The sequence below is a fragment of the Scyliorhinus canicula genome, chromosome 6 (genome assembly GCF_902713615.1).
Source record: "Scyliorhinus canicula chromosome 6, sScyCan1.1, whole genome shotgun sequence".
Taxonomy (NCBI): Eukaryota; Metazoa; Chordata; class Chondrichthyes; order Carcharhiniformes; family Scyliorhinidae; genus Scyliorhinus; species Scyliorhinus canicula.
In genome coordinates this window covers 100,323,690-100,349,195 of record NC_052151.1, presented here as the reverse complement: position 1 = coordinate 100,349,195, position 25,506 = coordinate 100,323,690, and the positions used below count along the sequence as shown (strand labels likewise).

At 43.0% G+C, this 25,506-nt stretch overlaps 1 protein-coding gene across 4 annotated transcripts in view; it reads right to left on the bottom strand.

Annotated features, from left to right (window-relative positions):
- Positions 1-25,506, bottom strand: part of tpd52l1 (tpd52 like 1) — a 59,554-nt gene that overhangs the window by 10,136 nt on the left and 23,912 nt on the right. For 2 of the 4 annotated variants that reach the window (XM_038799735.1, XM_038799737.1), the window contains exons 2-5: positions 15,129-15,229; positions 12,381-12,529; positions 6,747-6,848; positions 5,269-5,301 (exon numbers count right to left, since the gene is read on the bottom strand). In XM_038799735.1, the coding sequence (XP_038655663.1) occupies positions 5,269-5,301; positions 6,747-6,848; positions 12,381-12,529; positions 15,129-15,229 (385 nt within the window). The remainder of the gene's footprint in view (positions 1-5,268; positions 5,302-6,746; positions 6,849-12,380; positions 12,530-15,128; positions 15,230-25,506) is intronic. The other 2 variants (XM_038799736.1, XM_038799738.1) reach the window with 1 other exon arrangement.

Sequence of the window (25,506 nt, the reverse complement as noted above, 5' to 3'; positions counted from 1 at the left end):
TTGGTAGGTCTATCATAGGGGAGAAATAAATGGCAAAACTCTTAGGAATATAGAAAGTCAGAGAGATCAGGGCATAAGGGTCCACAGATCTTTGAAAGTGGCAACACAAGTGAACAAGGTAGTCAAGAAAGCATATGGAAAGCTTGCCTTCATTGGATGGGGCATGGAGTATAAAAACTGGCAAGTCATGCTACAGTTGTATAGAACCTTGGTACGGCTGCATTTAGAATATTACGCACAATTCTAGTCGTCACACAATCAGAAGGAAATGGAGACTTTGGAGAGGTTGCACAGGAGGTTTACCAGTATGGTGCTTGGTCTGGATGGTGTTAGCTATGCAGAGAGGCTGAATAGACTCGGGATGTTTTCATTAGACCTATGGAGGTTGAGGGGCGACCTGTTGGAGGTCTACAAGATTATGAGGGGTATGGATAGAATGGATGGGCAGGCACTCGTTCTGGAGGGGTCAGTCAATTAGGGGGTATAGGTTTATGGTCCGTGGGGCAAAATATTTTCTCCCACAAGTCCCGAAAGACATACTTGTCAGGTGAATTGGACATTCTGAATTCTCCCTCCGTGTACCAAACAGGCGCCATAGTGTGTGACATGGGGATTTTCACAGTAACTTCATTCAGTGTGTTATGGGCCAGGGCTTAGAGAACCCCAAAGTGTATCATGAAGTTCACCTGACCCACAACTTTTAATAGATTGTGGTATGGGGAGCACAAGGCCCACTCTACAGGTGTGGTACAGCAGAAATGGAAAAGTATTTTTTTTTTTTTAATTTAGAGTACCCAATTATTTTTTCCAATTAAGGGGCAATTTTAGCGTGGCCAATTCACCTAACCTGCACATCTTATGGGTTGTGGGGGCGAAACCCACGCAGACACGGGGAGAATGTGCAAACTCCACACGAACAGTGACCCAGGGCCGGGATTCGAACCCGGGTCCTCAGCGCCGTAGGCAGCAATGCTAACCACTGTGCCACCGTGCTGCCCGGGAAAAGTATTTTTTAAAGCAAAACAATGTTTATTCTATGAACTCAAGTTAACCTTTTTAAAACATAGTGAAATCTTAGCAACCATTAATTCAAGTACAACCCCCAAAGAATACAACACTAAGCAATCCTTACTTTCCTTTTAACATCCATAAGACTTTTAAAAAACTTTTAACAGAAGCACATCAGGTTTAAATTCGCAACTGAGAACAGTTATAACTGAATTCACCAAATGATCAAGAGATAGTCTTTACATGGCAGAGAGAACAACATTACACATTCTGTGGCTGACTGCAGCTCCAACACTGAAACAGACACACCCAAGCTTTTCTCAAAGTGAATATAAAAACTGACAGACAGCCCAGCTCCACCCACACTCGGACACCACTGCAGTAATAAACACCCATTCTTAAAGGTACACCCACTACAGTTATTCTATAAAAACACTCATTTCTTAAAGATACTCACAGGACAAGTGTTAATGTAAGCCTACCTGTGACACTAATAAAGATTATTATTATTACTAGAATGTCCTCTCTTGGGCCGGGTGACTGCCTAAACATCACAATCTCTCTTTTGACTTCTCCAATTGAGTACAAAGGAAATCAATCAGTACGAGCTTGGCTGCAAGAGTTGCCAGAAAATTACATATTTATGTATCATTCCGCCTTCTGGCTCCACTCCAAATTTTCATTCAGAGTTCACTCCCTTAGTCTTTAACTCTCCTGAGGAATCCACAAGACAGTGGAGCTATTCACATAGCTGGTAGTTTGGTTCAGGAGTACATGCCAGAGGGCATGCACACTACGTCGTGAGGTCAAAACTCCTTCGGGTTTCTCTGAAATTTTAGCCTCGGACTGCAAGGGATCATGATTGAACACTTCCAAATCATCTTCATTGCTAAAACTGCCTCCAAGAAGCTTGGTTTTCTCTTTCATAGTAAACACTTTCTACTCAACAAATGTTAATTCTCTATCGAGTCGATGATCATCTTAGATTTGGAGACTCCACTCATATTTGGAAAGGATCTTGCCTATAGATCACAGAATGTGTAATGTTGTTCTCTCTGCCATGTAAAGACTAGCTCTTGATCAGGGCATAAGGGACCACAGATCTTTGAAAGTGGCAACACAAATGGACAAGGTAGTCAAGAAACCATATGGAATGCTTGCCTACATTGGATGGGGCATGGAGTATAAAAACTGACAAGTCATGCTGCAGTTGTATAGAACCTTGGTAAGGCCGCATTTAGAATATTACGCACAATTCTAGTCGCCACACAACCAGGAGGAAGTGGAGACTTTGGAGTGGTCGCACAGGAGGTTTAGTTATGCAGAGAGGCTGAATAGACCCGGGCTGTTTTCATTAGACCGATGGAGGTTGAGGGTTTTGTTTTCTATTTTATTTATATTATTATGACGGAAGGAACCATTCATCAGTCTCCAAATGCACAGCATTACTGCACTATATTTTTATTGGATGCATGAAAATACCTCTGCATGAACATTCTGCACTGGAGGGATTTGATGGTTTAACAGGGAATTTGTAACAGGTCAGAACTGTTTGGCAAGAGATGAAAATAAGTGTCAACATTGTTGCTACATCAGTTTTTTAAAAAACTGTTTACTGCAAACTTTGCCATTTATTTTTACCATTTGACCCAAGCATTGCTATGTACTTGAAGATATATTAGAGAAATACGAAAGAGCTGATAGCAGTAAAACAGCTGCAAAGAAAAGCACATGAAAAAAACAGCTGGATGTTCAAAATTAATACTTTAAAAAGCTTACACTAACGCATCATGAGCGGAAAATGTCACAGTGCAACACAAAATGCAGTCATTACTGTGATGTAATAAAAGTGCATATACCAGGGGTTTTACAATCTCATCATGGGGAATCTCAGCACTGTAATACTGGTAATCTAATTACACTTTTTACAGGTATGTTAATACTTTCTCCAGCTATCATGATTTAAGCTGCTTTTCCCAACAGCTGTTTTCACTTCAAGTCTCCAGGAATCTCCACAAATAGAAGAATAACTTGAAAGGGATCCACGTATGAATCGTTTCGGAACATTCCAATAAGCATACACTGCCACCTGGGTGTTCAGTTTTAAATTAATATTTCTATTTTAAATAGCCTGGTTTACCAACCCTGAATTAATTGGGACAGGAAGATGATTCTTAAAATTTATCTGGTAATTAATCCTATAGACTAGGAACGTTCCAAGTTTGATTTCTGATATATGGATAATCACAGCCTAGTGCAGCAATTGCGATGCTACGATTCACCAAAGTTCAGGAGAGGAAAGGGTTTGAATTCCTACTCCTCATCAGTAATCAGTAACCGTGCTGGAAATGTAATTTCCCTTTTGCGGATTCTAGGTGAGGTTAAGATTAGGTTAATTGTGCGGCACGGTGGCACAGTGGTTAGCACCGCTGTCTCACCGCACCGAGTTCGATCCCGGCCCCGGGTCACTGTCCATGTGGAGTTTGCACATTCTCCTCGTGTCTGCGTTGGTCTCACTCCCACAACCCAAAAGGTGTGCTGAGTAGGTGGATTGGTCACACTAAATTTTTCTTAATTGGAAATAAATAATTGGGTACATTAAATTAAAAAAAAAGATTAGGTTCAATTGTGATGATGTACCTACCCCAACCTTCACTGTCAGAATTCATGTGTGGGTCACAGGTGAGGTCACCTCTGCATGGTCATTAAGTCCTGACCTGACTTAACAGCCATGACTGGCCTCAGCAAGGGAGGTGGGGGTCAGAATTATTTGGCTGGGCAGTCATAAAAAACTGACTCAATCACTGTTGGTGGGAGGGGCTTCATTGGGCACATGGCACCCAAATAGGAGGCACACACCAGACGATTCGTAGCCAGGCTACTAGGATTTCCTTAGCGGCCTTGCTGCGTGGCTTGGTCAACTCCCCCCACTGGTAAAATATCAGCTCTGGTGGGAGGAGTCACTTAAGGGCATCAACTGGCCGAAGGGCGGGCAAGCTTCCTGACACCAACTCTGCTACTCGTAGAATTTCAGCAGGTGGAGTGGAGTGGAGACACGACTTTCAACGCTCCACCATGTCACTCGAATTACACAGCCATACCTCAATCCACGGCCCTGATTCTCCCCTACCCGGCGGGGCGGGGGGTCCCGGCGTGTTGGGAGCGACGTGAACCACTCCGGCGTCGGGCTGCCCCAAAGGTCCGGATGTCTCCGCACCTTTAGGGGTCAAACCCTCACATTGAGGGGCTAGGCCCCCGCCGGAGTGGTTCCCACTCCGCCGACTGGCGTGAATGGCTTTTGGCGCCACGCCAGCCGGGGCCGGCTTAAGTCCGCGCATGCGCCAGAGGCTGCTGACGTCATACCGGTGAATGCGCAGGGGAGGGGTCTCTTCCGCCTCCTCCATGGTGAAGATCATGGCGAAGGCGGAAGAAAAAAAAGAGTGCCCCCCACGGCACATGCCCCCCCGCCGATCGGTGGGCCCCGATCGCAGGCCAGGCCACCGTGGGTGCACCTTCCGGGGTCAGATCACCCCGCGCCCCCCCCCCCCCCCCAGGACCCCGGCATCTGCCCACGCCGCCAATCCCGCCGGTCAGGTAGGTGGTTTAATCCATGCCGGCGGGAGAGGCCTGTCAGCGGCGGGACCTCGGCCCATCGCGGGCCAGAGAATCGCTGCGGGAGGCCCGCCGACCGGCGCAGCGCGATTCCCGCCCCCGCTGAATGTCGGGGGGGGAGAATCCGGGACACGGCAGCGGGGGGGATTGACGCCGGCCCGGCGGGGGGTCGGAGAATCCCACCCCACATCTTTGTATATGTCGGTGTGTTTGTTTGGGGAAGTGAGGAGGAGAATCTGTGGAAGTGAGTGACCATAGGAAAACAGATATGCGAGTAAATTTGCAAAAAGAAAATTAAAAAGTGTGTGGAACATTAACATCCCGTGCACCTTTCCTCACGAATCACTTCCAATTCTCACATTCTAATGTATCACGTTACTGGATTATTACACAACAGTTAGTGAAAAAAAAGGCTCAGTACAAAATTGATGGATGAAAACAACATTTAGAACTCAGGTTATAACTTGATGTATGCTAGATTGCTATACAAAAAATAAAATAATTCAGAAAGAAATATATCATGGTAAACCCTTTGTATATGCACTAGTTCATTAAACAGGATGAGAATGTGGAATTATGTGTCACACATGCAGTTCCATGTTGGTATCTTAAAAGACCACTCAAATATCAAAACTATTTTAATCTCACCTGTTTGGGAGTAGACGTCTGAAGTAATATAAGCTACAGCAAAACAGTTGGTCAGTTATAGATATCAAGCAGCACAGATAATACACTAGCAAGTCAGTGGAATAATACATTACTAAACATGTGGGACTGGATTCTCCACCGTCAGGATGCTCCATTTTGCCGGCAGCCCGAGGGTAGCCCAGTGGTTTCCTCGGCGGCGTGGGGCTGCCCCACAATGGGAAACCCCATTGACCATCCGGCGAAACGGAGCATCCCACTGGCGTGCTGAACCAGAAGTCTGGATGGGGGAAAAGGGAGAATCCAGCCCATGATAAAAAAGATATTTGTTCTGATCCCCACAGAGACTGACAACTTTTAAAAAGGTACTTAATTCCAGCGATCGACTGAAGAGGTCACACAATTTCAAGTTATAAAAGTTTTAATAAACAAACTCAAAGCAAGATTGACCAACACTATCTTTGTAGGCAGCTTATACTCTAAACTACAGAGAGGTTTCCCCATTTAAATTTTAAAATGACCAAAAATCCACCAGCATGGTTATATTTTAGCTTGTCCCTTAAGCGGACATTTTATTCTCCTAGAACCAGTCCAAAACTATTCTCCAATCCCAATGGCCTGCTTCCTTTTTACTTTCCCAGCCAGTAAATTCAAATCTCAGAATTGACTTTCACTGTGAGGGGTAAATCGGAGATTCCTTCTCTCTAGCCCAAGCTAAGAAAATCTTCATTTACATCCTCACAAATCTGGCTGGTTCAATCTCCGCACAAATTCCCACCTGCGTTCTACGTTGTGGAAAATAGGGAAAGCCTTTTCCCTACTTCAGGACTGGATACTTCCATTTTTCTATACTCTTTCTCTCAGATTCCTGTAAACAGACTCATTTCTGTCAAGCTGAGTGATATCTTAGAAAACCCTGCAACATGATACAATGGTTTTTTTTGAATCCCATCTCCCTGACAACGTGAACCACGTGGACCTTGTATTCACGTAGACACATTAATTAGCTATCTTCTAGACTTCCAACTCATTTTTATATTGGAATTTAATAGACAATTAAACATATAACTGGTACAAACTCTGAAACTCCTTAACCCTTCCATGAGACCTGGAGACTAATAGTCTACCCAAAGTCAGTACTTTGCCATTGTCCACAGATGTGAATATCTGGCATCTTCTCAGCAAGTCTCTTGACTTGAGCCCCTTTTGTCCTCAAAGCAACTAAGCCACTCAGGCTTGTTGTTAGATAGAATTCAGAGCAGGTCACATGGCACCTTTCATTCCTCCATTTTACCTTAAAGAGCCTATCTCAAAACATAAGAATCTTACAAACTTGTATTTGTTGCATGGGTTCTGTAATAATCATTTAAAACTGAACGTTGTAGAAATAATAACAGGTCTAGTGTATGTGTAGTGAAAAAGTATTGATAACAAACTGCATTCAAAATTACCACGTCAGAACGGAATTCATTTTCACTTACTTCATCTCTCCTAGTTTCTTGTTAAGTGTAGTGCTTACATTATTCAAAGCAGCTGATGCCTTTTGTCCCGTGGTATTGAGAGTCTCCTGTGTTTTTTTGTAGCTATCGAAATAAATTAAACAATTTAGCCATTGAAGAGTACCTACTGAAAGAGTGGTGAGAATTTTGTACAATTATGTTTTAACAAAGAATATAGCTTTGAATGTTACAAATGAACATATGAAAAAAGGGCATAAAATATCTAGCTGATTCATCTACATTTAAATTGTTGAGGATTTTTCTATGTAATTACTCAACAACGATCCTCCAATGCCCCCCACCCACCAGCAGTTAATGTAATTTCCTGGAGAAGCAGAAACATGTTAAAAAACCTACAACAACGTGGGAAAAAAATCATTCTGGAAAATTCCTCTGCATCTCCCAGTAATCCTAAACAAGCTCCAGGACGCAACAGTGACCATAAAATATATTTACGAATATCCCACTTAATTTATGTATGCAAGAGTATCAGGTGCTGCCAAGAACTCATCCAGCTTCCTTGTGAATGATTGCAGTGAATCTGCACCCACTGCAAAGGCCAGAAACGTATCCCAAATTCAACAACCTGGTTACAGTTATGCACTGTTATAGCCCACAGCTAGTTTCTTTTTTTAAATTATATTGTGGATAATCATGCCTTACAAAAATGTAAAACAATTTTTAAGACAATTGGTCAGTCATTACGTAGAGGGGAAAAATCCTCAACAATTTAAATGTTTTAATGAAATCAATAAAGTACCCAGAGCATAGCAGTAAGCTAATCACAAAACTATTGAGGGATCAATTATTAAACTTGATCTGCCTTTCTCTGCTCTTACATCTCAAGTTTACTGACATTAATATGCCTTCTCACATGCGAATGCCTCTCCATGGCAACAATGAGTTACGCAGGGACAAATAACACTCATACTGTGTTATGGATGAACCCAAGGTGTGGCTGAATATGGCACCACATGAAGTGCAGGTGGTTTACTATTTTGGAAAAAAAGTAATAAAAACAGCTACCCATCATTAAATGCCCATACTGAAAAACGATAAGATTCAATTCTAAATAGGGTTGATAAACCAAAATTTTCAGAATTCAAACAAATGTAAATGAATATTTAATATTCCATTTTATCATTGTTGTGTTTAGGGATTTTCAACATTTCAGCTTTGTAGAGGAGTTCAGCATAATTGATATTAAAATGTGCTTTTAAGTTAAAGCTTTCTTTCAAAGACTTAAATTCACAAGACAGTCACATGCTCTAGATACAGAAATCAGATTAAATATCGTGATAAATATCCCAGAAAAACTAAAATCTAGGGATGAGTGTGCCCATCTTTCCATGCCTAGAGAGATAGGCAGGTATGGCCTCAGCAGTCTAACTTAAAAATAATTCAGCCTTGGCCTGAATTAGTGACATGGTTGTTCAAAAACAAGTGTTACTTAGCCCACTAATTGGGAGAAAATGGTGCATTTTTTACCATTTATGGAGATGATCTGCAGGTTAATTTGAAGTTTTGATTTATTCGTACAGGGGATGTGGACATCACTGGCTGGGCCAGCATTTATTGCTCATCCCTGATTGCCCTTGAACTGAGTGGTTTGCTCGGCCATTTCAGATGGCATTCAAGAGTCAACCCGGGTGCTGTGGGTCTGGAGTCACATGTAGGCCCGACAAGGCAAGAGTAGCAGATTTCATTCTCTGAAGGACATTATTGAACCAGATGGGTTTTTATAACAATCAACAATGGTTTTGTGGTCATCATTAAACATTTATTTCCAGATTTTTATTGAATTCAAATTTCATCATTTGCCAGGGTGGGATTTGAACCTGGGTCCCCAGACCATTACCCTGGGTTTCTGAAGTATGAACTGCTAGAACTGTTGCTGTTCATTTTCAGTTGCTCACAAAGTAAAGGAGCTAAACAATTTCTATCGGACTTCATCTCACTAAAATGTTAACTAATCTGCTATCCAGAAGATTGAAGAAATCTATGCAAAATTCACATTACCAAATTCAAGGACAAGGGAGTCTCCTGTTTTACCCACAAGTTACATTATTGCATGACTTGATATTGAGAAGACTTGTGAACATAAGCGGTGCTTATGGGAGCGACTATTACCCAAGAATCTGAGAGAATATTGAAGGTGAATCCAAAGTATGTACCAACCCAGCATAACAATACCAGAATGAGACATAAAGTGGCGAAAAAAAAAGAATCATCATGTAAATTCCTGTCTTACTCCTTTGCAGTACAAGAGATATTGCCCACTGACCTACAGCTCCATCAGTCAATAGCTACAACACTGCATTTACACAACAATGAGGGATAGTCCCAGGGTGTGTCTGTCAACAAAAAGCTGGGCAAATCCAATGCGCCCAATTACTGTTCCACTAGTTTACTCTCAATCATCAGCAAAGATGTGGAACGCGTCAGTGACAGCACTAACAAGCAGCACTTACTCACCAGTTACTTGATCACCGATTCTCACTTTGGGTTTTGGAAGGGCCACTTGGCTCCATATCCCATTACAGCCAAACATTGTCAAAAGAGCTGAATTCAAGAGTTCAGGTGAAAAACATTGCCCTTGACATGAAGGTAGCACTTGACCGAGTGTAGCATCGAGCAGACGTGGTAAAATTGAAGTCAATGGGAATGGGGGGGAAATTCTTCACTGGTTGGAATCATACCTAGCACAAAGGAAGATGGTTGCGGTAGTTGGAGGCCAATCATCTCAGCCTCAAGACATGCTGCAGGTTCAACCATCTTCAGCTACTTCATCAATGAGAAGTGAGAATGTTCGCTGATGATTTTGGTGTTTAATACCATTTGCAATTCTTCAAATATTGCAGCAGTCTGCATCTGCATCGAGCAAGACCTGGACAACATCAGGCTTAGGCTGAGAAGTGGCAAGCAATAGTTGTGCCACATAAGTGCCAGACTAGAGCCATGGCAACAAGAGATAATCTAACTATCTCCCCATTGCCAACTCTGAATCCCCCCATTATCAACATCCTGTGAATTACCATTCACCAAAAATCTAACTGAACCAGCCATATAAACAACGTAGCTAGAAATCCTGTGATGAGTAACTGAGTTCCTGATGTCTGAAAGACTGTCCACCATCTACAAGGCGCAAGTCAGGGGTGTGATTCCTTTGCTTGGATGAGTGGAGCGCCAACAACACTCATGAAATCGATACCATCAAGGTTAAAGCAGCCCACTTGATCAGCACCACATCCAAACCCTTAAACATTCATTCCCTCCATCCATCATAAGTGCACAGTGTCAGCAGGGTGCATCGCATATTAGTTCAACTGCAACAACTTGGTGAGTCTCCTTTCACAGTCTCTTCCAAACCTGTAACCTTTACCACCTAGAAAGACAAGTGCAGTAGATGCATGAAAACACCACCACCTGCAAATTCCCCTCCAAGACACATGCTGCCCTGACTTGGAACTATATCGTCATTCCTTCAGCATGCTGGGTCAAAGTCTTGGAACTCCCTTTCTAACAGCCATGTGGGTGTACTTACAAACCAAAGACTGCAGTTCAGGAAAGCAGCTCACCACTATCGTTTCAAGGGTAATTAGAGATGGGCAACAAATGCTAGTCTTGCCAGCGATGCTCACATTCCATGATCAAAAAGAAAATTGGAAGTATTTTCCAATTTAATCATTTTTTATACAGAGTACAATGCTTGCAAATGTAATCTAACATTAGGGATGCAAACAAGACCAGAGCATTTAATAAGGACAATCATTGATTGTTCCTACTGGACCTATTGCCTCTGAGGTGAAGGCTTGATAACTGTACTGGGGCTCGTTTAGCACAGTGGGCTAAATAGCTGGCTTGCAATGCAGAACAATGCCAGCAGCGCGGGTTCAATTCCCGTACCGGCCTCCCCGAACAGGCGCCGGAATGTGGCGACTAGGGGCTTTTCACAGTAACTTCATTGAAGCCTACTTGTGACAATAAGCTATTATTATTATTGTATAGTCAACTCTCAACTCAAATCCAATGACTAAAATTTCATCAGCATGATGTGCAATCAAGGTAACTATTCAAGTATGATTTACTTTTAGAAACATAAACGGCACTGATTTTAAACATTGTTGTCATCATATTGCTCCTTTCATGAAAGTTATAACTGTAACCAGTCAATATGAAACTGAAATTCAGGATAATGTTTGTATTATTGAGCGGGCACATTTCAGGCTTCACTACAGTGCTAATCTTTATATCCAGTTGTTGATTTTATGATGAACTTTTCTATTCCTGTACCTATTTTGAATAAAACATTAAGGTGAAAAAAAGCTCTTTCATGGCGCAAAGAGTAAAGCGGGTAAATCTAAATCGCAGTATGTGGCATTTATTTTATCAGTATAAAATGACTTCAAAAGGACATTTCTTTTGCTGAAGTTGTAATTTTTTCCCCACCCACTTACAATGGCCAAAATGAAAACAGCATAGAAAGGTAGTCTGGAGTTTTGTACAGTCTACATTTTATCAGCCATGAGCTCTTCCAGGTTCTTCAAATTTATTGATTTGATTTATTGTCACATGTACCGGAGTACAGTGAAAAGTGTTTTTCTGCGGCCAAGAGAACGTGCACAGTACGTACACTGTAGACAAAAAAAAGAATAATCGACAGGGTACATTGACAAATGGTACATTGACAAACAGTGATTGGTTACAGTGTGGAACAAGGGCCAAACAAAGCAAATACATGAGCAAGAGCAGCATAGGACGTTGTGAATAGTGTTCTTACAGGGAACTGATCAGTCCGAGGGGGAGTCGTTGAGGAGTCTTGTAGCTGTGGGGAAGAAGCTGTTCCTATGTCTGGATGTGGGGGTCTTCAGACCTCTGTCTCTTCTGCCTGATGGACGGGTCTGGAAGAAGGCAAAACCTGGGTGGGAGGGGTCTCTGATAATGATGTCTGCCTTCCTGAGGCAGCGGGAGGTGTAGACAGAATCATTGTGCGGGTGGCAAGCTTGTGTGATGCGTTGGGCTGAGTAAACCACACTCTGCAGTTTCTTGCAATCTTGGGCCGAGCAATTGCCATACACCAAGCTGTCATGCCGGATAGGATCCTCTCTGTACAAGTTTGTGAGAGTCGATGCAGACATACCGAATTTCTTTTGCTTCCGTGGCAAACAGATTTCCTATGAAATACTTACTCAACATGCTAGTACTTATTAAATAAACTATTTATTAATATAAATGTTTCCCTATTCTGATTCTGATATAAAGCTCTGTGGATACTGGCAGCCTAAGCTTGAAAATAGATGAGTAACTGCAAAGCATCCAAATGCAGCTCAGCCCAATTCAATCCTTGCCAATGTCTACATGTGCAGTTTTCAACTTTTGATCTTGATAACCCCAGATCATTTACTCCATTAGTATAATGGGGAAATTGTTTATTTTAGTTTTTAAACAGGTACTTCTATCGGTTCGATTAAAAATTAACCAGCATTCAAAAGTATATTTTGTATTAAGTAAAGAAACAGTTGGGTCAATCACAACAAAGCACCGGCATACAACAACAGGAATAAAGTACACATGGTCCAACGAAATTGCAGCAAACTCATTCACTCAAAGACTTACATCACAGAAGTCTGCATATCGTGCCAGCCTTTGCTTAAGTTGTTTCTTATTTCATTCAGTGGGGTGATGCCCATCTTCTGCTTTATTTCAACCAGATGCTTCTCCTTGGCAATCAGAACTTGTCGCAGTGTGGAGATTTCATCTTCTAGCTGACAGTAAAATCATACTTAATTCTTCACATACACATTCTAAATAGATATTTCAGTAATACATATTACAATCTAAAAGCATAACCACCCTCTAGCCAAGTGGGTATCTTGCTCAGGTAAGTCACTACGTGAAATTATAGCAGTACTGAATGCACTCAGTTTACAAATCTATAAGTTCTAACCACACAAACATTATCGCAGAGCCATGTGAATGTTTAAGTTGCAATTTTGACTTTTTAAAATATTGTTATAAAATCATTTTTTCTTTCTGGAATTCTTGGCAGGCTATGCAATTCCTGTGGAGGAAAAGACAGCCTGGTTTGATACTTCTCATCTGCTGGCCTCTGCTCCCAATATTTCATTGGAGGAAATTTCTGTTATCCAGTTTTGGCTGCCGAATAAGCAAATAGATAATTTAGCAACCTTGGAGAAGTCGAGAGAAGTGGTGATGAGGTACCGTCAAGTATTGTCAGCATACACGCAAATACTAACACTGTTTTTGGATGATGTGACTGAGAGGCAGCAGGTGGATGACAATGAAGAGGGTGTGAAGGATAGATCCTGGAGGTAAAAATGCAGGAATGGTAAGAGAAGCCATTGCAGAGATTCCTGTATATAATTAGATAGCTAAGGAACCACACAAGTAGAATTCCACGCAGTTAGACAACAGTGGAGAGGCATTAAAGGAGAATAGCGTGGTCAACCATGCCAAAGGCTGCAGACATGTTAAGAAGGATGAGGAGGGGTGGCTTAATCTTGTCACAGAGGGGAAAAACATTAAAAAATGCCAGCATCATGATACAGGTTAAGAATATTTTTCTCTCAGGACGTGGGTGGTATAATAATCTTTATTATTGTCACACATAGGCTTATATTAACACTGCAATGAAGTTACTGTGAAAATCCCCAGATATTGGAATACCACAATTATTATCTATCACTGAATGTGCTGAGCAACTTATGTTTTCCTTCGACCATTCTGGTGATTTGTTCCTACAATGGTGGTAGATAGAGAATTTCTGGATGCTGGCACAGTGACATTGAAGCAACAGTGATGAGTTTCCAATTCTGGTTTATGTGTGACCTGGTTCAGGGAGAAAGGGAGAACACGGAGATGAGAATGCTCTCATGACATTGCTGCTCTTGTCCTCATTAGTTGGGGAAATAGGGGATGAAGATACTGTCCAAGTAACCAAGTAGACTTGCTGCAGTAAAAGAAAAATATTGTGGATTCTGGAGATCCAAAATAAAAACAAAGTGCTGGAAAAACTCAGCAAGTCTGGCAGCATCTGTAGAGAGAGAAAAACAGTTAATGTTTCCAGTCGAATGGAGTACATCCTGTAAGTTCATGCATCCTGCAGTCAGTGTGGCAGTAACAGATGAAATGAAGTTCAAGTCCAAAGGCAGACACTAATCAAGCAAACTGCTCTGTCCTGGATGTTGTCAAGTCTTTCTGCAGTTCCAATTATTCAGGTGAATGGTGAACCCTTCCATCAACATGCCCGGTGTCAAAATAGTGACCCACTCATCACAGACCACTCTACATATTCACATTGCTGCTACGATTGGGTCAGTTAAGCTTCTGATCAATGATGACCCTCAAAGTAAGGGTAGCAAAAGATGTGGAGAAAGTAATCCTATTCAAGGTCAGCACAAGATGACTGAACATTCTGCATTTGAGATTATAGCATTACTTAGCACTTGCATGTTGCATATGCTATCTGTCACTTGTTGGGCAGAGCTGGAATATTATCCACGTCCAGCAGTAGGCTGGTATGGACCCCATCATCAGAAGCATTGCAAATCGAGCAGAATACGGTGGAATCATCGGCAAATACCTCTCCTGAAATAGCTTTTACAATCATCCAGGCAAAGGTGAAGGAACTAAGCACAAACTAGGAATCCAACCCATCATCTTGCAAATCCATGTGGTTCAGCGCATCATTGGATAAACTCTAAACACATTGGGAAAGTCTAGAGATTTTAAATAAATGTTATTTCAAAGTTAATGATTTTATTTTGTTTTGATTGTTCATCATGGCAGCTGGTGGAATTTAAATTCAATTAACAAATCTGGAGTATAAAGGTAGTCTCACAAGGTGACCATGAAACTATCGATTGTTTTAAAAAGTTCATTATTGTCCTTTAGGAAAGGAAATATGTCATAATTAATCAGCCTGGGCAACGTGATCCACAGCAACGTGTTGACTCTGAAATGGCCCAAGAACCCATTAAGTTCAAGGGGAATTCGGGATGGACAAATGCTGGCACTGCCAGAGATGCCCACATCTCATGGAATAATTTAAAAAATTCAATTGAATTTAAAGGTGATTATTTTTAATATTTTGTTATTGTTCACAATGTACTTTAATAACCCAGTACTCTCATGAAGAAAAGATGTGGTAATACAAGTCCTTTTCGATATTTTCCCCAACATGTTTCAGGGTGGTTACTCTCCATGCCAAATGATTATAAGTATTACCTTGTAGTTTTGTTGAAATACTCTAAAGTTGATTTATATCACTAGTCTTCTCAAAACAGATGACAATGTAATGACAATACTTTTATACACACAAATATGCAATTAATCTAAGATTACCTTGGCCAATTCCACACCAAGGTCTTCTTTGTCTTCCTCTGAGAGTGTGCCTAGGTCAACATCAGCATCCAGATCACTAAAACGCCTTGTTTCAAGAGAGTCTGTGAAAATATAAGCATATTGTTATAACCTGTTTCCATCTTCTGACAAAGGTCAGGATTTGAATTACATGGTCATTTTTGGGCTAAAGAATCACTCAGTACCTAGGTCAGTAGCTATCTGAAAATTAACTGGTACTGAACAGGCCATGCTGTAGACTGGAATGTATTGCCTCATTATTGGAAGAGTTGTAAATAGAGCTAAACACTGAATAATAATAATAGTAATAATAATAATAATCGCTTATTGTCACAAGTAGGCCTCAATGAAGTTACTGTGAAAAGCCCCTAGTCGCCACACACCGGCGCCTGTTTGGGAAGGTCGGTACGGGAATTGAACCCGCGCTGCTGGACTTGTTCTGCATTACAAGCCAGCTCTTTAGCCCACTGGGCTAAACCAGCCACTGCATTTGAAGTAACTGGCGGCACAGTAGCACAGTGGTTAGCACTGTTGCTTCACAACACCAGGGACCTGGGTTCGATTCCCAGCTTGGGTCATTATCTTGTGGAGTCAGCACATTCTCCCAGTGTCTGCGTGGGTTTCCTCCGGGTGCTCTGCTTTTCTCCCACAAGTCCAGAAAGACGTGCTTGTTAGGTTAACCAGCCCCTATAAATAACCTTTATTGTCACAAGTAGGCTTACATTAGCACTGCAAATAAGTTACTGTGAAAAGCCTCTACTCGCCACATTCCAGCGCCTGTTCGGGTACACAGAGGGAGAATTCAGAATGTCCAAATTACCTAACAGCACGTCTTTTGGGACTTGTAGGAGGAAAATGAAGCACCTGGAGGAAACTCACGCAGACACTGGGAGAACGTGCAGACTCCGCACAGACAGTGACCCATGCGGGAATTGAACCTGGGACCCTGGTGCTGTGAAACCATAGTGCTGTCCTATGCTACCGGGCTGAAACTATCACTCTTAGGAGAGATAGGAGATTATTTTAAAAATCTAATTGAATAAATGTTACACTTCTACACAAATAATTATCAGGGTACTGATACAGATTCATTCCAGGATTTAGATCGCTGGGCAACAGTGTGTGGGAAATCCATACCCTTGCCTCACCTGCCTAGATGACATGGCTCATATTGGAGGTGAGTAGAAATCTCACTGCCAGACCTCAGCGGGTACAGGTTCTCAGTTGCATTCTGAATGAGGACCTGTGTCTGGGTCTAGTTGGAGCTTCCATTTATTTTGCAGGCCTCCTGCATCTGACTAGTGCTCTGGATCTACTGGCGGGTTGAGGATTTGTGGTTGCTTTAATTAAAGTTGGAATCTTGAATATTTTCCACGTGGGTTCTCTGTGGAATTTCTAATTCAAGCCTGTTTAAAGAAGGCTTTTCAATACCATTCAAATGTGTAACTTCAAGGCCTCGGCAAAATTAGCTGCTAACTCGTTATGGTACTGTGAACTAATATCCATCACAAATGAATGCGAGGATGTAGATTATATGCCGATTACTAGTGGCGGCATGGTGGGACAATGGTTAGCACTGCTGCCGAGGACCTGGGTTCAATCCCAGCCCCGGGTCAATGTCTGCGTGGAGTTTGTACATTCTCCCCGTATCTGTGTGGGTCTCACTCCCACAACCCAAAGATGTGCAGGGTAAATTGATTGGGCACACTAAATTGCCCCTTAATTGTTAGCTGGACAGAAGATTTCTACGAATTCAGAAATAGAAAAACAGGATTTTATGGTATATAAAGCAATTAAACCACAGATTAACCACAATTACATTTTTAATGACAAGATTGATCATATTTTTCAAAAAATTGGTTGGCAGCCTTGCTTTGAAACTACAATTACGATTGAAGTAACAGTAGTAATGTTCAGTCTATAATTCAAGGATGTGTACTGAAGGGAAATTCATTATCTCAAAGTTCTACACAATTGTATTCATCAGATTAATAGAACCAGCACCACTCCTACATGGACCATGTCTGTTATGAGATAGGTGTACTAACCTTTAAGTATCAAATGCAGTCTGTACAGAACCTATTTTTCACATTTTCTGCAGTGATAAATGAATTTTAGAAGTGAAAAAAAGGTTCCGAAAAACTTTCAATGCTGCACATAATATTCAACAGTGAAGATTTTCTTTAAATTCTATGGGCAACCATGAGGCGCTATAGGCCACCAGCAGCAGCAGAATTGTACTAATCTACAATCTGTAACATCATGGCTCGGCGTATCCCCCACTCTGCCATTATCAAGCCAGGGGATCAAGGCAGAAGGCACGGGGACAAAGCCAGCCACCATTTGGCGCACCAGCTGAGAAAGCAGGTAGTCACCAGAGAGATCGTACAAATTAGGGACAACAGAGGCATGCTAGAACAGACCCAGACAAGGTTAACAAAAACGTCTACCGGGACTGTACACCTCAGAGCCCCCAACAGTGGACTCAGGGATGAAACAGGTCCTCGATGGACTGGGCATGCCAACCGTGGGGGAGGACAGAAAACAGGGTCTGGGAGCACCGCTAGAACTGAAAGACATCATGGAAAGTATAAACTCCATGCAGGCGGGGAAGGCACTGGGACCAGACGGGTTCCCGGAGGACTTCTACAAAAGATTTGGGACAGCATTGGCCCCGCGCCTGCAAGAGATGTTCACAGACTCGCTGGCGAGGGACACGCTGCCATCCACGTTAGAACAAGCCTCAATCTCGCTAATACACAAGAAAGACAAAGACCCGACTGAATGCGGTTCGTAGAGACCCATCTCGCTACTAAACATAGACGCCAAAATATTGGCCAATATCTGAGCCAAAAGGCTGGAAGACTTCGTACCAGAGGAGGGCGCAGAGGATCAAACAGCTTTGTCAAAGGTAGACAGCTAACATCGAACATCAGGCGCCAGCTAAATGTGATCATGACCCCATCGAGGGAGAGAGCACTTGAGGTGATCATCTCCCTGGACGCAGAAAAGGCCTTTGACAGAGTTGAGTGGAAGTACCTCATAGAGGTACTGGAGCTGTTCGGGCTCGGAACAGGATCAAGCTCATGGGTGATGCTTCTGCACAATGCTCCCACGGTGAGCGTACAGACAAACAACACCAGCTCCCAGTACTTCCAGCTGCACAGTGGCACCAGGCAGGGATGCCCGCTGCCACGCCGCTGTTCGCCCTAGCGATTGAAACATTAGCGATTGCGCTCAGAACAGCAAAGAACTGGAGTGGGATCCAAAGAGGAGGCAGAGAGCACAGAGTCTCACTCTATGCAGATGAACTGCTCATCTACAACTTGGACCCACAAAGCAGCATGGAACAAATCATCGCACTCCTGAAAGAGTTTTGTGCCTTCTTGGGCTACAAACTCAATATGAGCAAAGGCGAGATTTTTCCCGGTGAACCCGCAAGGGGGAGGGGCAGCGCTGGTGGGACTGCCGTTTAAACAAGCCCAACACAAATTCCGCTACCTGGGGTTCCAAATCGCTCATGACTGGATGGGAATCCACAAATGGAACCTGACCAGTCTGACAGAGGAAGTCAAAAAGGACCTGCAGAGATGGAACACACACTCACTCTCCATCGCGGGAATAATACAGACGATCAAAATGAACGTACTGCCCAAGTATCTCTTCCGACTAAGATAAATCCCGATCTATATCCCCAAGGCCTTTTTTAATTCACTGGACAAATTAATCATGTCGTTTGTATGGAGGGGGAAAGAATGCTAGGATCGCAAAATCCTGAAACTCCCTCCCTAACAACACTGAGTATACCCACACCTTCATGGACTGCAGCATTCAAGAAGGCAGCTCACTATCACTTTCGCAAGGGCATTTTGGGATGGGCAAAAAATACTGGTACAGGCAGCAATGTCACATCCTGTAAATGAATCAAAAACCCTAATAGCAGCTGTGGTGCTGAAAGCGGGTGGACTTAAGGTATCAGGTGGTCTCGCCTACCTGCTTGAAATTTGGCGAGACACCAACTGTGGGGAAATATTGAACTGTGGGAAAATATACTATGGGAATCTTCAGAGTGACACATCAGCTTTTCAGAATCCAAATCACAAATACAACAATGTAACAATGTAAGCGCAGCCAGCAAACTAGATACAAGTGTAAATGCATGGTACAAAATGCTGGAATAAAATGTTGCGATGGAGTGCCAATCAGGAGTCACAACTCAGGATTAATAAGCCAATGGGAGACAAAGAAGGGATGTTCCCAAAATCGTGCATAAGAAAGCGTATGGTTCTTTTCTTTGTTCCTTTTCTTTTGCTTCTTTGTGCTTTTGTTTTTACATCTGAATTTGTACTGGTTTTGCAATAAACTCAATCTAAACCGACTACCAGATTTTGACTCTTATTAGAAAATAAGAGATCCTACACCGTGCCGCTGGTAGCAGGGTCGCTGGAGGAAAAAGAACCGGAGATCTCGACATTGGACCCATATCAGCCCCCAGAGGCAAGGCCACCTCTTTATTCGAAAAAAGTCCTTGCCCGTTGTTTAGACTCAGTAACCCTCTTACACGACCTTGGACCCCTCTGGTCCAGTAGTCGGCTCAAGCCCTTAACAGACGCCTGAAATTTGGTGGTATAATATACCTATCCGGCTAAAACGCCCCACAGCTCGAGACCCCCAATAAGAATAGGTATTATGGCAGAGGAAAAGAACAAACACTTGCCTACCACCGTCAAAGGCAGGCAAGCCCTGCCGGACATCTCGGAAGATAAGATCCTTTGGCAATTAAAAGTATAGAGCAGCAAAACCTGTACCGAGATTGAGCAAAGAATATGGTGCCTGCAAGGGACAATGGTCCTTGGAAGATACTAAGAGAGTCTGGGGGAAAACGGCCAATATGAAGGACCAACTGAAATTACTGCGTGAACATATTCAGACAAGGAATGTCGAAACAATGGGCAGAATTCTCCGCTCCCGGGAAAAATCAGGAGGGCCATCGTGAACTCGGCCGAGTTTCACGACAGCCTTGGAGGCCGCTCCTCGCCCCCTATTCTCCCCTCCTGGCGGGGCTAGGAGCAGCGCTCCGTAAATCTCGGCCGCAGGGGCGACGCACCGAGAATGACGCGGCAGGCCCGCCTAATGACGTCAGCTGCGCATGCGCAGGTTGGCCGGCTCCAACCCGCGCATGCGCGGCTGACGTCATGACGCTGACGGCAGGAACCCGCGCATGCGCGGTGGCCGTCTTTCCCCTCCGCCGCCCCGCAAGACGTGGCGGCTTGATCTTGTGTGGCGGTGGAGGGGAATTAGTGCGTCCAATTTGGACGCCGGCCCGACGATCGGTGGGGACCGATCGCGGGCCTGTCCCCTCCCGAGCACAGTCGTGGTGCTCTTTCCTTACTAGGCCAGCTACAAGCCCCAAACGGGCTTCTCACTCCCGTTTCACGACGGCAGCGACCAGGTATGTTTGCCGCCGTCGTGAAACGGCCGCGAACGGCAGGCCGCTCGGCCCATCCGTGTCGGAGAATCGCCGTTCGTTGTGAAAAACGGCGAGCGGCGATTCTTCCGAGCCGGGGGCGGGGGGGATCGCGGGGGGGGGGGGGGGGGGGGCATGAATTTTGTCAGGGGGCCCTCCCGCGATTCTCCCATGCCGCGTGGGGAGCGGAGAATCGCGCCCAATGCCTTTTGCTACTGTGGAGAGAAAAATGCCATAACAAAATTGATCAAATAAAGAATTAGTTGGGTTGTAGATGAAATACATTGTTCTGAATCAAGGTCAGATTATAAACTTGCAGTTTGGCTGTGATCCAATGTGAATTCTTCAAAACAAGTTAAAAATGAAATGGTAAGATTTCTTTCAAATTTGGTTCAGTAACAAAATTGAAGTTGGTTTGAAGGAAAAATAAAGGATATAGGAAAATAAATTGGAGTACAAAAGTTAACTATTTCAGCAGGCAATTTATTGGTTTTTAAATTGCCCAGAACCGTATGTGTCTAAATTACTCGATATAAATTGATTTCTTGTCGATTTACAGGAACTCAATGACAGCAGTTAAAAAGCAGAAATTTTAAGTCCACTCTCGAGGAATTAGAAACAAATGTGAGAATTTTATTATGCTATCACATCACTCCCATTAGCGAACAAGGGATTTGTAGGTCATAATGTGTTGGGGTGAAAATGTCTTTGAGATTTGAATTTAACGAAGAATAGATGATGCCGTTGGAATCATTTGTTAGAGATCGGCCGAAATAGAAGAGGATCAAATAACAAATTCAAGTTGTATCATACAGCAGAATGGAGTATCTTGTTTATTATTTTAGCCAAAAAAGTGTGAGCTAGCAGTCCTTTGTCTCTTTAAGAATCTGCAGCAGCGAGACAAGGCTGATGATTAACTATTTAAACTTTACAAACAGAGGAATCGGCTTGTTTCTTAAGTTTTATGAAAATGTTTATATATTGGTGTTCTGGGCAATTAACCTTGCCTGGAGTTTTTAATTACAGACACTCTGGAACTTTACAACAGAATCACAAGGACTCTGAGTTAATTCATTTTGCTTATTGGTGTTTTAAAGCACTTGATATGTTTCGCTGCTTGTATATAAATGATATTAGTGCACATCTGTTTCAAGCATTGATGTTTTCTGTCTCAAATTGTAATCTTTAAGATCCTAGTTTAAGTGACAGTCAAACAGCTGACAAAGCCTGGAGTCGTGTTTTTCTGGCCAGAGGCATGATTCCAGGGTATTTTTGATAAACATGTGGGAATTTAAGTCCGGATACAAATTAACATAAGCAAGAATGAGATACTTTTAATTCAATAGGATTTATTGGAGTTTGGATATCAAAAATGACTATGGACAATCCTGTGTTAGATTGATCTCGTGTTAAAACTTGTCAGGTTCAATAAAAGACACAACTGACTTGTACAACCATAAAATATCGGAGCAGAATTAGGCCACTCAGTCCATCGAGTCTGCTAAGCCATTCAATCATGGCTGATACTTTTTTCATCCTCACTGTCCTGCCTTGTCCCCATAACCCCGGATCCCATATTATTCAAGAACTTATCTATCTCTGTCTTATAAGACACACGGTGATCAAGCCTTCACAGCCTTCTGTGGCAAAGAGTTCCACAGATTCACCACCCTCTGGCTGAAGAAATTCCTCCTCATCTCAACTTTAAGGGACCGTCCCTTCAGCCTGAGGTTGTGCTCTCTGGTTCTAGATTTTCCTACTAGTGGAAATATTCTCTCGATGTCCACTCTATCCAGGCCTTGCAGTATCCTGTACGTTTCAATAAGATCCCCCCTCATCCTTCTAAACTCCAACAAATATAGACCCAGAATCCTCAACCGTTCCTCATATGACAAGCTTTTCATTCCAGGGAGCTTTCTTGTGAACCTCCTCTGAATCCTTTCCAAGGCCAGCACATCCTTCCTTAGATAAGGGGCCCAAAACTGCTCACAATACTCCAAATGGGGTCTGACTGAGCCTCTCACAGCCTCAGAAGCATACCCCTCCCTCTTGTATTCTAGCCCTGTCAACATGAATGCTAAAATTGCATTTGCTTTCCTAACTGCCAACTGAACCTGCACGTTAACCGTAAGAGAATCTTGAACAAGGACTCCCAAGTCCCTTTATGCTTCTGATTTCCTAAGCATTTCCCCATTTAGAAAATAGTCTATGCCCCCATTCCTCCCTCCAAAGTGCACAACCTCACACTTCTCCACATTGTAGCAGGTTTGGGCAGCAGGGTAGCATGGTGGTTAGCATAAATGCTTCACAGCTCCAGGGTCCCAGGTTCGATTCCCGGCTGGGTCACTGTCTGTGTGGAGTCTGCACGTCCTCCCCCTGTGTGCGTGGGTTTCCTCCGGGTGCTCCGGTTTCCTCCCACAGTCCAAAGATGTGCGGGTTAGGTGGATTGGCCATGCTAAATTGCCCGTAGTGTCCTAATATAAGTAAGGTTAAGGGGGGGGGGTTGTTGGGTTACGGGTATAGGGTGGATACGTGGGTTTGAGTAGGGTGATCATGGCTCGGCACAACATTGAGGGCCAAAGGGCCTGTTCTGTGCTGTACTGTTCTATGTTCTATGTACTCCATCTGTCACTTCTTTGCCGACTCTTCTAGCCTGTCCAAGTTCTTCTGCAGCGCACCCCCCCCCCCCCCCCACCCCCACCCCCACTTCCTCAACACTACCTGTCCCTTTGCATCTCTTTTAATCATCAGCAACTTGTGGTCCTAGCACCAACCTTGTGACACACCATTAGTCACCGACTGCCATCCTGAAAAAGACCCCTTTATCCCTATTCTAATCAAGAGAAAGAAAGACAGAAAAAAAAAACCGGAGATTGAAAAAAAAGGTGTAAAATAGAGAATATTAAAGAAAGTGGTCCCTCATTGTGTTTCTGGTTAGGTAGAAACAAAGAGGGGTGGTGACGAAATGACATCCAGTTGAAAACTTTTACTCCACCCCTTTTCAAACCAGCAGCGAATTAACCCTTTACTGTTAACAGCTGAAGATGTATTTAATTTTTACAGGAATTTTAAGTTTGAATTGTCAGATATGTTCAGACTACTTAACCATCTTTGCCCCAAGCGGAATGGATCTTTTGTGTTTTACTTTACAGGTAACTGCAAGTGGAACAAGATTTGCAGTAGCTTCAGGAATTTGTGAATTTATTTCATAGAATCCTAACATCATAGATTCACAACAGTCAGAAAGAGGCCATTTGGCCTATCGGGTCAGCACCAACCCTCTGAAAGAACGTCCTACCCAGGCCCACTCCTCACTCTATCCCCACATACCCACCTAACCTACACATCCTTGGACACTACGGGACAATTGACCATGGCCACTACACCTACTCTGCACATCTTTGGGCTGTGGAAGGAAACCCACGCATGCACGGGGAGAAAGTACAAACTCCCCACAAACGTTCACCCAAGGCTGGAGTGGAACCCAGGTCCCAGTCGTTGGGAGGCGGCACTGTTAAACACAGTTTCAATTTTGCAGCAATAGTCGGCCTGATTTAAAATCCAGTGAAGGAGCGGGGGAGGGTCTTTCAGTGAGAAGCTGTTAAAGACAGGATAGAGAAGTGCGAGGTCACATTCACCAGTGTTAGGCAAGTCCTAGCAACAGTGTCAGCAATAGGGTTGCCTGATTTTACTTGCTCCCTTCCACATACATGGCCATAATAATGGGAATTGCTACATTGCCGTACTGACCCAACAATATGGTGATTTTAAGTGCACCATAGTCACTGTAGTCTGTTACTCAAACAGGCAATCAGAGGTTGCTGTTAGATATAGGAAATCCATGAGGAACACCTCTTAGTGCAGATTCTCAACATGGGATGATTGAAAATGATCTCAAATGCTAGAAGGGCTCAAGGGGAGTGTCTATTAATTAAATGGGTGGGTTACAGTAGTGTTATGGGCCAGGGTTTAGAGAACCCCAAAGGGTATCATGGAGTTCACCTCCCACTGATAACAATACTAAAACTTTATCTCCATTGGCAAAACTACGAACTTTGGATTTCTTGTCCGCTACCCGTTTCATCACATTTTGTGCAACTTTTAAATGTTGCCCAGCCAATTCACCTGCTCTATTTAATCATTCCCTAAAATTTGATACGTAATCCAATAATGTAAGTTCTGATTTCTCACTCACCAATTTTTCCTTAATCAATGTAAGCGGTCCTCTTACCTCATGACAAAAAATTAGTTCAAAAGGACTGAATTTGGTTGACTCATTATATGCATATCTAATTGCAAATAGTACGAATGGAATTCCTTTATCCCAATCCTCTGGATAACCGTGACAATAAGCCCTCAACATTGTCTTTAATGTCTGATGCCACCTTTCTAACACTCCCTGCGATTCTGGATGGTGGTACGCAGTTGATTTAAATTGTTTTATTCCTAAGCTATCCATAACTTCTTTGAATAACCTTGAGGTAAAATTCGATCCCTGATCCGATTGTATTTCTGTGGGTAGTCCATATCTAGTAAAGAATTTAAATAACTCCTCCACAATCTTTTTAGCTGTAATATTACGTACTGGAATGGCCTCTGGAGACCTAGAAGACACATCCATTATCGAAAAAAAAGATATTGATTCCCACGATGGGTTTTAGGAAGTGATCCTACGCAATAAATTAGGGCCCTTGTAAAAGTTCTTCAAATGCTGGAATGGGTATTACGGGTGCTGGTTTTGTCATTACTTGAGATTCCCCTATCACTTGACGTGTGTAACATGTTCGACAAAATTTAACTACATCTTTATGTAGTCCAGGCCAATATAACTGTTTTGGGATTTTAGCTTGAGTTTTCCTTATTCCCAAATGACCTCCCACTGGTACCTTATGT